We start from the raw sequence: 13,842 nt of genomic DNA, 5'->3' as shown, positions 1-13,842 counted from the left end.
TAATCAAATATTAACTGAAAACGTTAACAGAACCTGACGAAGGGTGGCAAAGTGTCATTTTGAAACTTGACGGGTGGACAAGTGTTGTTTCGCCAAACCTTGGGCGGGAAAATGTCGTTCTCCCTTTCTTAGAAAGGTCTAAAAAGATTATATAAACAGAAGATATTTCTTATAGCTACTTTTGGGTGATCGAGTAGTTCGATAAAGTTTTTGAATGTATTATTCAAAAGGTACTAAGTTGAAATCCCTCTTCGGTTATCTAGATGATAGTTTTAGGGTCTCGAGGATCAGTTGAGGTGCGTATAAACTGACTTGAACACTGCGGCCATAAAAAAAAAAAAAAAAAGATTTTGCTTATGGATTCATTAATCACAGTCCATTTTGGCTTTCTAATTTAGTTAGTTGTTCTCTTTGATTTTCTTTCTCTTCGTTATTGTTTTCCCATCAACTTCAAGTTGAAACAAATGGTGGTATGTTTCTTGAAACCCAAATCCAAACCCAATGATTAGTTAACAATAAGCTCAACAATCTAGATTAAGTGGATTGGGTCATTGAATAGACCTAACCCGAGATTAATGAATAATGTTAGCATTACTTACTCCTCTTACTCACTTCTCTTACTCATCTTTGTTAGGAGTGAGTAGGGCTAGCATTACTCGACATTAATATCCAAAGGGAAAAGGTCCAATATGAGCTATAAGCTACTAAGCGGCAGGAGCACGACACGTGACACAATGAGAGAACATGTCTCAAGCATAGAAGAATGTTACAATGTCACCCATACCATAAACCAATACATTGTGTCACATATGTTTTTAAGTTAAAATCTATCAATCATATTAATGACAAAGATTTAGGAGATTAAAAATATTTATTGGCAGTATAAATACATTGATGAGTGATACGGATGACGTGGTACTTATGTGATATTCAATATATTTTTCCTATGGAGGCTCAAGCTATATAAATCCTTGTTAAGATCGATTTAACGGTAAGTTAACACTACACACTAAAACCCTCAATTTTCATCGTTCCCGCTCTATGCTAACATAACCCATCCTTAAATGAAGCCATCGATGCCCTATTGTAACGAATTTTCTCACTAGCTCCCACCCTTAAATGTAGCTATCAACGTCCAATTGTAACAAATTTTCTCACTAGTTATAACCCTTAAATGTAGTGTATAATCTTTTTTTTTTTTTTTTTAATGATTGAGGGTGTTCAAGCTAGTTTGTGCGTATTTTAATTAGTCTCCAGAACTCTAAAAATACCGATCAAGTAAAAGTTTCAGTAATCACCTTATATTAGGGACCGATATGAATCGAACTTAAAACCTCTTGACCACATAGTGGTGGTTAATATATAATCTTACTTATGAATACAAACAGATTTCTCTGCTGCTAGTTCAAGCTCTTTGCCTTTCTAAGACATGTAGCTCAAAAGAACAGACTTGAAGATCCCACAAACAAAACAGGCCAAACAATGGAGGAAAATGAGTGCATGTGTAATCGCCCAAATGGCTTTGTCAGAAACTGCAGAGGATTTGCTTCCAAAAAGTGTTTCAGAAAATGGGAACAACAGATCTTCAAATAGGAATAATTCAACAAGGTACAGTTTTCTCAGCTGTCAAAATGAACTGTATTAACTATAACTGAGAAAACAAAACAGAGTGGGGAAGGTAAAAAGATGAACTTGAAGAAGACTCTTTATTTTTCTGCAAATAAAAAAAAAAAAAAAAAGCATAAACTGATCTTGTTTTGCCAGCCAGCTATTTCTAGTTTCAAGATATCCGGTTGGACCCACAAAATCTACGTGTCATCTATTCCCAAATTGTCAAGTGTTTTTTCTTATCAAACAGTCCAACTACATGTTTCCAGGTGTCAATACAAGTCAGCATCTGACTTAGTATTATTTACGACTTAGAACACTTATATTTTGCTTAAAATTCCTGAACTCTCTCTCTTATTATTCTCTGGAAATTCTTGGAGACAAGGTATATTATAATGAATTAGTCTTATTTGGTGAAAAGGTTTGGTGGGTATTTGTCAAACATGTTTAAAAAACCATACTTTGTAGTAGTGGTGTGTTTGTTGTTTGAGTTTTGTTTGGAACAAGAAAACTACAGAGTAAGTCTACGGATAGCCATATTTTTGTGGCGAGGAGGCCATTCTGTCCTTGTTTTTTTGTTTTGTTGATATTCGAAGAAATAATTTAAGGTTGTGGTTCTATCTTCTTTTTATTTTGGTTGTAGTGGTTTGTTTCTATCCATTCTCGGCTACCAAGCAGAATGTTATTCATTGTTTCTAGACTTTTTCTCTTATCTACCCAGTTTTTGACACAGTTGGTTATTATCTTTTCCAAGTGATCTCTGTTTTTATTCGAATATTCGTTATGGTTGACTAGTAGTACAAATATTTACAAGAGGTTCTGATTTTCCCTCACTTTCTCAGCAGAATAGATAGTTTTTTTTAAGTTATGAATGAATTAAGTTCTTTAACGATCGGTTTTGTTCTGGTTGATTCAGTGCAATCTTTGAGTTTGACATATGGACAGCACGGAAGTGATTCTTTTCTGAGGACAGAAGGTTTGATAATTTCTTCAACACAAGTTCGAGCCTCATGTGAAACAACCACCAAAAATTCCAGTGAAACAAGTTGAACACAGGCCGCCGCGAACGAAAAAGAATGTGTTGATAGTGATGATGATGATGGTGGGTGTTCTGTGTGTTGATATCTTGGGTAAGAATTGTCACTTGTTTTGTGACAATGATGGTCACAACCTTCATCTGGGCACTGATTATGGTTCTGCTTTACCTTGGCCTTATAAGAGGATTAGGCAAGGCAATGTTATGGACATGTTATGGTAGATTATTGGTAAGTTAAAAGTTTCATTTTTCGGTTTTAGTTAATTGGGTAATAAAATTTTGTTGTGAGTATACTAGATTTTCTTATGCTTTCCTGGTTTCCTGCTTTCTTAGCAGCCGTATAGGGCCTTGTCATATTTGACCAACATTTCATTTATTTTCACTGCTGGGACCTCAAAATGTGCCTAGTTCAGAATGACTGTACGTTGGTGGGTCTGTATATCTTGAAGGTTCACCTCAAATCTAAACCTAACCATAATTCCAGAATTATTTATTGTCATATAGAATTTATGTGTAGTTTTATCAGAAGAGTTTGTAATAAATGAGCTCATGGATGGCCAGGAGAGCGTTTGCTTTTTTCTTGAAAGTTGGTAAGTACTTTTAGTGTGAGCATTATTCTTGCAGACCAAGCTAACTTACCAAAGCTTGTGAACAGTAGCAGTATATATCGAGTACATTAATGAAAAGTAAAGTAAATGCTCAGGTGGGCAATTAGAAAAGAAGTTGCAGGATATAAAATAGGTAGAGAGAATGCACTGTAGGGGAACCTAAAGTGAATTTGTAAAAACATGTAGGGGTAGCCAATGTTTTAAAACCCAACCGGGTGAAGCCCGGCAAAGCTTTCGGCGAGTTGACCAGTTTAACTGGTTTGACTAGCCAAAACTTTTAAAATAGCAAATATACCCTTAAAAATTTGTAAAGTCCCTATAGGGTTGAAATTTATTAAACACACCCCAATGCAAATCAGACGGAGACTATTGGCAGTGGCGACACCCCAGATGGAACCCCAATCATCTCTGAGTCATTTCCATCAAAATATACCCAGACTGGCCGAAATAGGTTCGATTTCGGTCAGATCTCACGACATCGTCTGCGGCATTCTAGGTCAGATCTATCGACGCCGGCGTTGACAACCTCCCCATTACCCAAGAATTACTCCCCTTTTCCTCCCGACCAAAAACCACCTCACCCCACCCCCGTTAGCCTCGCCAATCGCCAAGAAAAATCCCATTGTTTCGCGGCCAGTTTTGTTCGATTTACGGTCAAAAACAACTCCGGCACCACCATTGCATTCATCGGCAATTCTCTTCAAAGCACACATTCCAGCCTCAATTTTTCCCCAATCATCTCCCAAATCCTAGGGGTTTGGGTGAATAGGAAAAAATATAACCAGCCATTGAAGCTTCGGGTCCCAGTTCAACCGGCCGGGCCGGGTTTTAAAATATTGGGTAGCTTAGGTATAGTCCATTGAGAAGTAATAATGGAGTGACAAATTGCTTGATAATATGTTGGTAAATGAAAATTAATGTTAAGAATAGAGAGCAGATAGCATATCAGCTGGTGAGATGAATTACCAACTTATACTAATTTTGCCGGCCACCGGAAACCACCACTAGAAGCCTCCCTTGGTCTTCCTCGGCCACAAACCACCTTCTCCAACTGTCGATGATTCGATTTCCACCATGACCAGCACCATTTCGTTGTCTCAGCCACCGTAACATGACCATGAGCGGTGAGCTCTCGATTGGTCGTTACGGTGTAGGCCAAACGAGATTGACGACCACGACTCTGATAGTTGGATTGGCCAGGCAATTGGACAATTGGTTAAGTTTTGTATTCAGATTCTATTGCTTTGTTTCAGTTTACCTAAAAAAAAAAAAAATGGAATGTACCAAATTCTGAGTTATCTAACACACTTTGTTAAGTAGGTTCATAGACATTGAGAGAGAATGGAAATGCAAGTATTGCTGACACTTATGGTCGATATGATATGTTACTGTTCATGCTTTCTTGTTATAGGTTCCTTATATTTATTTGAGGTTGATGCAGTTTCTCATTAGGTGATTAAACTTCTCAGCATATGGATTCAGATGGGACTTGGGGAATCCAATAAAGATTGAAGGTACTGAATTCTCTAATGAAAGGGCGATATACATCAGTAATCATGCATCTCCAAAGACATCTTCCTATAATGTGGTTGACTCCCACGGGCACTGTGGCATTGCAAAGAAAGAGGTATCTTTCTCTAGAATATGTGCCCTTGTATTGATAGATAAATGGTGGATCGGAGTCTTAGTTTGACAATATATTGAAAATTTAACTTTGCTAGATCATATGGTACCCTCTGTTTGGGCAACTTTATGTTTTGGCCAAAACTATCCGTATAGATCGCTCCAACCCCTCTGCAGCATTAAGTCAATGAAAGAGGTTCCTTTTTCTCTTCTGCATCATTTGTCAGCCATCTTTTCTTATGTTTCTAAGTATGTTCTTCTCATGTTCAGGCAGCTCGTGCAGTTGTCGAAAACAAACTCTCTTGATCATTTTTCCTGAGGGTACCAGGTCCAAAAACGGACGACTTCTTCTTCAAAAAGGTAATACTATGATGTGCGTATATTTTGATAGGTATATATATGTTTATTAGAATGTAAAATGTAGGCTGCTTACTCATCCTTCGAGTAAAAGTTGGAGGCAGATCTTCGATTTGATTAGATGATAATGGAATTTTAGTTTCCACAGTTGTTGGCATATAGTAGATGGAGAATGCAGTCATTAGAAATCTATCACTGCATGATCAATCAGTCAATATACATAAGCCAGTTCTCTTGTCTGTTTATCATTTTACTAGAGGCATTTCCGTTAAATTTGTTTTCCAAATCCATGTCAGGGTTTTATTATCTGGCACTGCAATCCGCCCCCAATAGTTCCAATGGTCCTAACTGGTACCATCGGGCATGGAGAAATGGCAGTTTACATGTTCGACCAACGCCTATTACCGTAAAGTATCTTCCTCCAATAAGTACCACTGATTGGAGCCAACAAGGTTGATGACTACATGACAATGCTACGTGACATATACGCAAAAACCTTCTGAGCCTCAAAAGCCTCTGTACAGGAAGGCACCATAAATGGTTCCAATTCTTAGCTCAGGTTTTTCTCTCCTGGGATGATACCCCTTGTTAAAAGCAATTATAATCATAGCGTCGATAGATAGCAGCGGTACCGATGAATCATACTGCCGATGCTCTTGCCGAAAGTCTTTGTTCTATATAAAGCATTCATTTATCCCAATCAATGGAGGATGGTTCTTATTTTCATTAAAATTTGTAGAGACTGTCAAAATTAGAAGGGTCAGTTTCAGGACCTTGAATGTTCTGTTTCTGTCGTTTCTTGTTTACATTATTGTATGAATATTAATATTAAAATAGGCATAATGGTTGTTCAGTAAAAAACAGTTCAACTTCACCAGAAAAAGGTTCATAGAACCATCTAGATTTCTTTCAGTAAAGACAGGCAAGCAGAAGGAAATGATAAACATAGAAACCATTAAAGTTTTTGAGAGTTTATTTATTTATTAATGCTTGACTATTATTGTCCTCTTTAATGATACTATGAACTGTAAAACAGCCGGCTAATGTATGATCTGGGTAATTTATATTCAATCAAAATGTCAAATTTAAATTAATTAGCTTCATAATTATATCATTTCTCCTAATTTTTTTTCATAAAAAAGGTATAATCTCACAATCTTAATAACCATTTAATTTACGTGAACAAAATAAGAATATATTTAAATATACATATATTAAAGACATGTTTGGTCTGTCTTACTCAAGAATAACGTATAATACTATCTAATAAAATATAATGTTTCGTACAAACTTTTCAATTTATTAGCTAATACAATGTACTTAGTTTACTTTGTTCATTTTAATTAATTAATTACTCAAAATGGAATATTATATCATCGTATTCGGTATTGTATTGTATTATATCCATCACGCAATAAACATGGCCTAAATGTATTATTTAAATTTAACGTGCATACTTTTTATTATTAAACTTCTGTGGTAGACCCAACTATAACCCAAAATACATGACAACAATTTAGGTAACTATCAATGCTTATGTTAGTACATATTTAACATATGAGTAGATGGCATGTTCCCACCCGAGGTTTAACGAAACCCTAAGTTAATACCCCGGTTCCATTTATTCCAAATTCTTACCCTTAAACTAACATATAATTAAAAATTAAAGTAAATGACATGCTATTACCGAACTACCCCTCCCATCTTCTTCTTCTTCTTCTTCTCTTCCGCGGCTTCTCTCTCTCCCTCAGCCACAACCACACTCTTCTCTCCCTCCCAAAACCCGAAAGCAATGTTTTAAAACCCAGCTTGGTCCGGTCGATTTAACCTATTCAACCAGGATCCAGAAGCTTCAATGGGTCAGGTTTATATTTTTTATATTCACCCAAAACCCTAGGATTTGAGAGGATGATCGGCGAACAATTGACTACCGGGATGTTGAGGCTTTTGAAGAGAAAGTGACAGTGAATGCAATGGCGGTGACAGATTTGATTTCCGGTGAGTAAGTCGACCAGAAATCGAACAAAACTGGTAGCGGTAACAACTGACTTTTGCCAACGATTGGTGAGGCTAACGGGTGTATGGTGAGGTGGGTTTTGGTCGAGAGGAAGAGGAGAGTAATTTCTGGGTGATGGGGAGGGTTGTCGACACTGGTGTTGATCAGATCTGGCCTAGAATGTTGACGCCGACGTCGGTGAGATCTGGCCAAAATCGAACCTATTTCGGCTAGATCTTACGTATATTTTAAGAGAAATGGACTCAAGAGACGATTGAGGTTGCATCTGGGGTGTCGCTGCCGCCAACCAGTCATCGACTGATTTGTATTTGGGGTGTGTTTGCTAAATTTCAAACCTATAAGGACTTAAAGTAATTATTAGGGGTGAATTTGCTGAATTTTAGAAGTCTTTGTCAACTGGTTTGACCGATCGGTCAACCCGGGACCCGACAACTTTATCACCTCCATCAGCTTCCCCGTAATCCATACTCCAAAACCCCTCTATTTCTCGACGCATTGACCCTTTCGATCACTAGCGCCGTTATGTTTAGGGTTTTGCTTTTCTTCGCCGGTATCTGGTGGCCAAAATCCAATTGGACACCACCAATGCAACCAGCAGCTCCCACTCTACAAAACCCCCTTATCCCCAACAACCGGTTAGTCATCGTTCGTGGGGCAAGAGGTTCGTGTTCTTCATCATGTTTTTGGGTGAAATTGTGTTAATTTGGAGATTGAGAGGTTTGTTTATGATTGGAGGTTGATAGTGTTTGTATTTGGAGTGTTTGTGTGATTTTGGACAAATCGGGTGTTGCACAAATCAGATTTGTTTGTTTGGGGTTTTTGGGGTTGATTGTTTGATTTTTGGAGTGTTTGTGTTTGTCGTTCGGCGATAGCGGCATGGTGGTAATGGCAATGGGATGCGACCAACGATCTCGATTGGGATCTCTGGCCAATGGTGGTAGAGGTGGAGGAAGAGAGGAGGTGGAGAGAAATTTGAGATTATTTTAAAGTTTTAATTTCAAATTATAGGAAAAGACCGTTTTATCCTTCAATCGTCTAAAAAATAGAAATAATGTTAATTTAAAAATAAAAATTTGGAATAAATGAAACCAAAGATATTAACTTAAACTTTAGTTAAACCTCAGGTGAGATCATGCCGTTTACTCTTAACATATTAACTTGTTACATGGTGTGACGGGCCTATCATACTATTCATAAGTTCGCCCCGATAAAAGTATCTTACTTTTTTCTATAATTCATCTTCATTATTATCTAAATATAACAAGTGTTTAACTAGATAGACCCCTCCCATATAAGAAATTCTCGATAAACCTTTAAAATGCGAGTAAAATAATAAATAAATTCATATAGACCATATCCATTCTATGGTCAAAATTAAACACCTCACTTAAAACACCTGACACTTTGCAAAACCGGATTGGACTTTTTGGTAGAAAAAACAATGGCAAAACTGCAAATCAAACCTACTTCAAATGTTTCAATCAGTTATGTAAACTATAATTTAGCGCCACTCATTAAGTCTTTGTCTTATTTACGACTTAGAACACTTATATTTTGCTTAAACTTCCTGAAGTATCTCTCTTATTTTCTCTGGAAAATTCTTGGAAACAAGGTATATTATTAATGAATTTAGTCTTATTTGGTGAAAAGGTTTGGTGGGTATTTGTCAAAAATGTTTAAAAAACTATACTTTGTAGTAGTGGTGTTTGTTGTTTGAGTTTTGTTTGGTAACCAAGAAAACTACAGAGTAAGTCTACGGATAGCCATTTACTTTTGCTTGGCGAGGAGGCTATTCTGTCCTTGTTTTCTTTTGTTTTGTTGATATTCGAGGAAATAATTTAAGGTTGTGGTTCTATCTTCTTTTTATTTTGTTTTGTAGTGGTTTGTTTCTATCCATTTTCTCGGCTACCAAGCAGAATGTTATTCATTGTTTCTAGACTTTTTCTCTTATCTACCCAGTTTTTGACACAGTTGGTTATTATCTTTTCTCAAGTGATCTCTGTTTTTTATTCGAATATTCGTGTTATTGGTTGACGTAGTACAAATATTTACAAGAGGTTCTGATTTTCCCTCACTTTCTCAGCAGCTAAATAGATAGCTTTTTTCTTTAAGTTATTGATTGAATTAAGTTCTTTAACGATCGGTTTTGTTCTGGTTTGATTCAGTGCAATCTTTTGAGTTTTGACATATGGACAGCACCGGAAGTGATTCTTTTCTGAGGAACAGAAGGTTTGATAATTTCTTCAACACAAGTTCTGAGCCTCATGTGAAACAACCACCAAAAATTCCAGTGAAACAAGTTGAACACAGGCCGCCGCGAACGAATAAAGAATGTGTTGATAGTGATGATGATGATGGTGGATGGTTCTGTGTGTTGATATCTTGGGTAAGAATTGTCACTTGTTTTGTGACAATGATGGTCACAACCTTCATCTGGGCACTGGTTATGGTTCTGCTGTTACCTTGGCCTTATAAGAGGATTAGGCAAGGCAATGTTTATGGACATGTTACTGGTAGATTATTGGTAAGTTAAAAGTTTCATTTTTCGGTTTAAGTTAATCTGGGTAATAAAATTTTGTTGTGAGTATACTAGATTTTCTTATGCTTTCCTGGTTTCCTGCATTTTCTTAGCAGCCGTATAGGGCCTTGTCATATTTTGACCAACATTTTCATTTATTTTCACTGCTGGGACCTCAAAATGTGCCTAGTTCAGAATGACTGTACGTTGGTGGGTCTGTATATCTTGAAGGTTCACCTCAAATCTAAACCTAACCATAATTCCAGAATTTATTTATTGTCATATAGGATTTATGTGAAGTTTTATCAGAAGAGTTTGTAATAAATGAGCTCATGGATGGCCAAGGAGAGCGTTTGCTTTTTTCTTGAAAGTTGGTAAGTACTTTTAAGTGTGAGCATTTATTCTTGCAGACCATGCTAACTTACCAAAGCTTGTGAACAGTAGCAGTATATAATCTGAGTACATTAATGAAAAGTAAAGTAAAATGCTCAGGTGGGCAATTAGAAAAGAAGTTGCAGGATATAAAATAAGGTAGAGAGAATGCACTGTAGGGGAACCTAAAGTGAATTTGTAAAAACATTTAGGGATAGCCAATGTTTTAAAACCCAACCCAGAGTGAAACCTGACAAAGCTTTCGGGTCTTGGGTTGACTAGTTTAACCGGTTTGACCAGACAAAAACTTTTAAAATTTAGCAAATATAGCCCTAAATTTGTAAAGTCCCTATAAGTTTGAAATTTATTAAACACACTTCAAATGCAAATCAATCGACGACTGATTGGCGGTGGTGACACCCCAGATGCAACCTCAATTGTCCCTTGAGTTCATTTCCATCAAAATATACCCAAGATCCGGCCGAAATAGGTTCGATTTCGGTCAGATCTCATTGACGTCGGCGTCGACATTCTAGGCCAGATCTCATCGACGCTGGCGTTGACAACCCTTCCCATTACCCAGGAATTACTCCCCTTTTCCTCCCGACCAAAACCCACCTCACCCCACCCCCGTTAGCCTCGCCAATCGCCAGAAAAATCCCATTGTTTTTGCGGCCAATTTTGTTCGATTTACGATCGATTTACTCACCAGAAATCAACTCCGTCACCACCATTGCATTCACCGGCAATTTCTCTTCAAAAACCCCAACATTCCGGCCGTCAATTGTTCTCCGATCATTCTCCCAAATCCTAGGGTTTTGGGTGAATAGGAAAAATATAAACCCAGCCCATTGAAGCTTCCAGGTCCTGGTTCAACCGGCCGAGCCAGGTTTTAAAACATTGGGGGTAGCTTATGGTACAGTCCATTGAGAAGTAATAATGGACTGACACAATTGCCTTGATAATATGTTGGTAAATGAAATTTAATGTTAAGAATAGAGAGCATATAGCATATCAACTGGTGAGATGAATGTACCAACTTTATACTAATTTTCGCCGGCCACCGGGAACCACCACTAGAAGCCTCCCTTGGTCTTCCTCGGCCACAAACCACCTTCTCCAACTGTCGATGATTCGATTTCCACCATGACCAGCACCATTTCGTTGTCTCCAGCCACCGTCAACATGACCATGAGCGGCTGAGCTCTCGATTGGTCGTTACGGTGTAGGCCAAACTCGAGATTGACGACCACGACTCTTGACTAGTTGGATTGAGCCCAGGCAATTGGACAATTGGTTAAGTTTCTTGTATTCAGATTCTATTTGCTTTGTTTCAGTTTACCTAAAAAAAAAAAAAATGGAATGTACCAAATTCTGAGTTATCTAACACACTTTTGTTAAGTAGGTTCATAGACATTGAAGACAATGGAAATGCAAGTATTTGCTGACAATTCATGGTCGATATGATATGTTTACTGTTCATGCTTTCTTGTTATAGGTTCCTTATATTTAATTTGAGATTGATGCAGTTTCTCATTAGGTGATTAAACTTCTCAGCATATGGATTGCAGATGTGGATCTTGGGGAATCCAATAAAGATTGAAGGTACTGAATTCTCTAATGAAAGGGCGATATACATCAGTAATCATGCATCTCCAATAGACATCTTCCTTATAATGTGGTTGACTCCCACGGGCACTGTTGGCATTGCAAAGAAAGAGGTTCTTTCTCTATGAATATGTGCCCTTGTATTGATAGATAAATGCTCGGGATCGAAGTCTTAAGTTTGACTAATATATTAAAATTTAACTTTGCATAGATCATATGGTACCCTCTGTTTGGGCAACTTTATGTTTTGGCCAAACATATCCGTATAGATCGCTCCAACCCCTCTGCAGCCATTAAGTCAATGAAAGAGGTATCCTTTTTTCTCTTCTGCATCATTTGTCAGCCATTCTTTTTCTTATGTTTCTAAGTTATGTTTCTTCTCATGTTCAGGCAGCTCGTGCAGTTGTCGAAAACAAACTCTCTTTGATCATTTTTCCTGAGGGTACCAGGTCCAAAAACGGACGACTTCTTCCCTTCAAAAAGGTAATACTATTGATGTGCGTATATTTTGATAGGTATATATAATGTTTATTAGAATGGTAAAATGTAGGCTGCTTACTCATCCATCTGAGTAAAAGTTGGAGGCAGATCTTCGATTTGATTAGATGATAATGGAATTTTAGTTTCCACAGTTGTTGGCATATAGTAGATTGGAGAATGCCAGTCATTAGAAATCTATCACTGCATGATCAATCAGTCAATATACATAAGCCAGTTCTCTTGTCTTCTTTATCATTTTACTAGAGGCATTTCCGTTAAATTTGTTTCTCCAAACTCCATGTCAGGGTTTTATTCATCTGGCACTGCAATCCCGCCTCCCAATAGTTCCAATGGTCCTAACTGGTACTCATCGGGCATGGAGAAATGGCAGTTTACATGTTCGACCAACACCTATTACCGTAAAGTATCTCCCTCGAATAAGTACCACTGATTGGACAGCCAACAAGGTTGATGACTACATGACAATGCTACGTGACATATACGCCAAAAACCTTCCTGAGCCTCAAAAGCCTCTTGTACAGGAAGGCACCATAACTGGTTCCAATTCTTAGCTCAGGTTTTTCTCTCCTGGGATGATACCCCTTGTTAAAAGCAATTATAATCATAGTCGAATAGATTAGCAGCGGTACCGATGTATCATACTGCCGATGCTCTTGCCGAATAGTCTTTGTTCTATATAAAGCATTCATTTATCCCAATCAATGGAGGATGGTTCTTATTTTCATTAAAATTTGTAGAGACTGTCAAAATTAGAAGGGTCAGTTTCAGGACCTTGAATGTCTTGTTTCTGTCAGTTTCTTGTTTACATTATTGTATGAATATTAAATATTAAATTAGGCATAATGTTTGTTGAGGAAAAAACAGTTCAACTTCACCAGAAAAAGGTTCATAGAACCATCTAGATTTCTTTCATGTAAAGACAGGTCAAGCAGAAGGAAAATGATAAACATAGAAACCATTAAAGTTTTTGAGAGTTTATTTATTTATTAATGCTTGACTATTATTGTCCTCTTTAATGATACTATGAACTGTAAAACAGCAGAGTATGGACCTTGGTGTCTTTGTCAACTAGAATTCTATTTTCTAGAAGGGGGAGCGACATTTTCCCACCCAAGGTATGGCGAAACGGCCTTTTTCCACCCTTCAAGTTTCAAAATGACATTTTCTCATATTTCGTTAAGTTTCGTTATGTTTTTCATTAATATTTTATTAAAAAACCAAAAATATTTTTAAATATTTGACTTTATAAATTTTTTATTATTTTTTAATTAACTAAAAAGTCAAATATTAAAAATCATAATAATAATAATAATAATAATAAACCCAACCTAAAAAGTTAGCAGTAATGCTATGAGATTGTTTAAAGTTAAAAAACCTTAATATTTATTTATTTATAATGTCATCAATATCTCATCACTATTATTTAATAATCTACTAAATTTATAATGTTTTTCATTTTTACTAATTAACAAAGAAAATCAATATTCTTAATTAATTAAATAAATAAAGAAAAAAAGATATATTTACACTTGAACTAATAAATAATCGAGAGTAAAGACTTTGACTTAACTAAATTTTAATTTATAATAAACTA

The 13,842-nt window shown here is 36.7% G+C and overlaps 1 protein-coding gene and 1 pseudogene across 3 annotated transcripts; both read left to right on the top strand.

Moving 5' to 3' along the window:
• Window positions 1-1,516: 1,516 nt before the first annotated feature.
• Window positions 1,517-5,735, top strand: LOC116106772 (annotated as a pseudogene).
• A 2,994-nt stretch (window positions 5,736-8,729) lies between these two features.
• Window positions 8,730-13,216, top strand: LOC116105782 (1-acyl-sn-glycerol-3-phosphate acyltransferase-like). Of its 3 annotated transcripts, none has more exons than XM_031392195.1 (6): window positions 8,730-8,861; window positions 9,415-9,773; window positions 11,711-11,860; window positions 11,959-12,057; window positions 12,138-12,230; window positions 12,533-13,216. In XM_031392195.1, the coding sequence occupies exons 2-6, from the start codon at window positions 9,438-9,440 to the stop codon at window positions 12,797-12,799; spliced, it is 945 nt and encodes a 314-aa protein (XP_031248055.1). In that variant the 5' UTR covers window positions 8,730-8,861; window positions 9,415-9,437; the 3' UTR covers window positions 12,800-13,216. The 3 variants fall into 3 exon arrangements, with proteins under 3 accessions (XP_031248055.1, XP_031248061.1, XP_031248067.1); XM_031392201.1 differs by lacking the exon at window positions 8,730-8,861 and adding an exon at window positions 8,879-9,092; XM_031392207.1 differs by lacking the exon at window positions 8,730-8,861 and adding an exon at window positions 9,105-9,306.
• The last annotated feature ends 626 nt before the right edge of the window (window positions 13,217-13,842 follow it).

Source organism: Pistacia vera, unplaced genomic scaffold, assembly GCF_008641045.1.
Source record: "Pistacia vera cultivar Batoury unplaced genomic scaffold, PisVer_v2 Contig117, whole genome shotgun sequence".
Lineage (NCBI taxonomy): Eukaryota > Viridiplantae > Streptophyta > Magnoliopsida > Sapindales > Anacardiaceae > Pistacia > Pistacia vera.
Note: the sequence above shows the minus strand (reverse complement) of the source record. Positions and strands in the feature narration are given on the sequence as shown.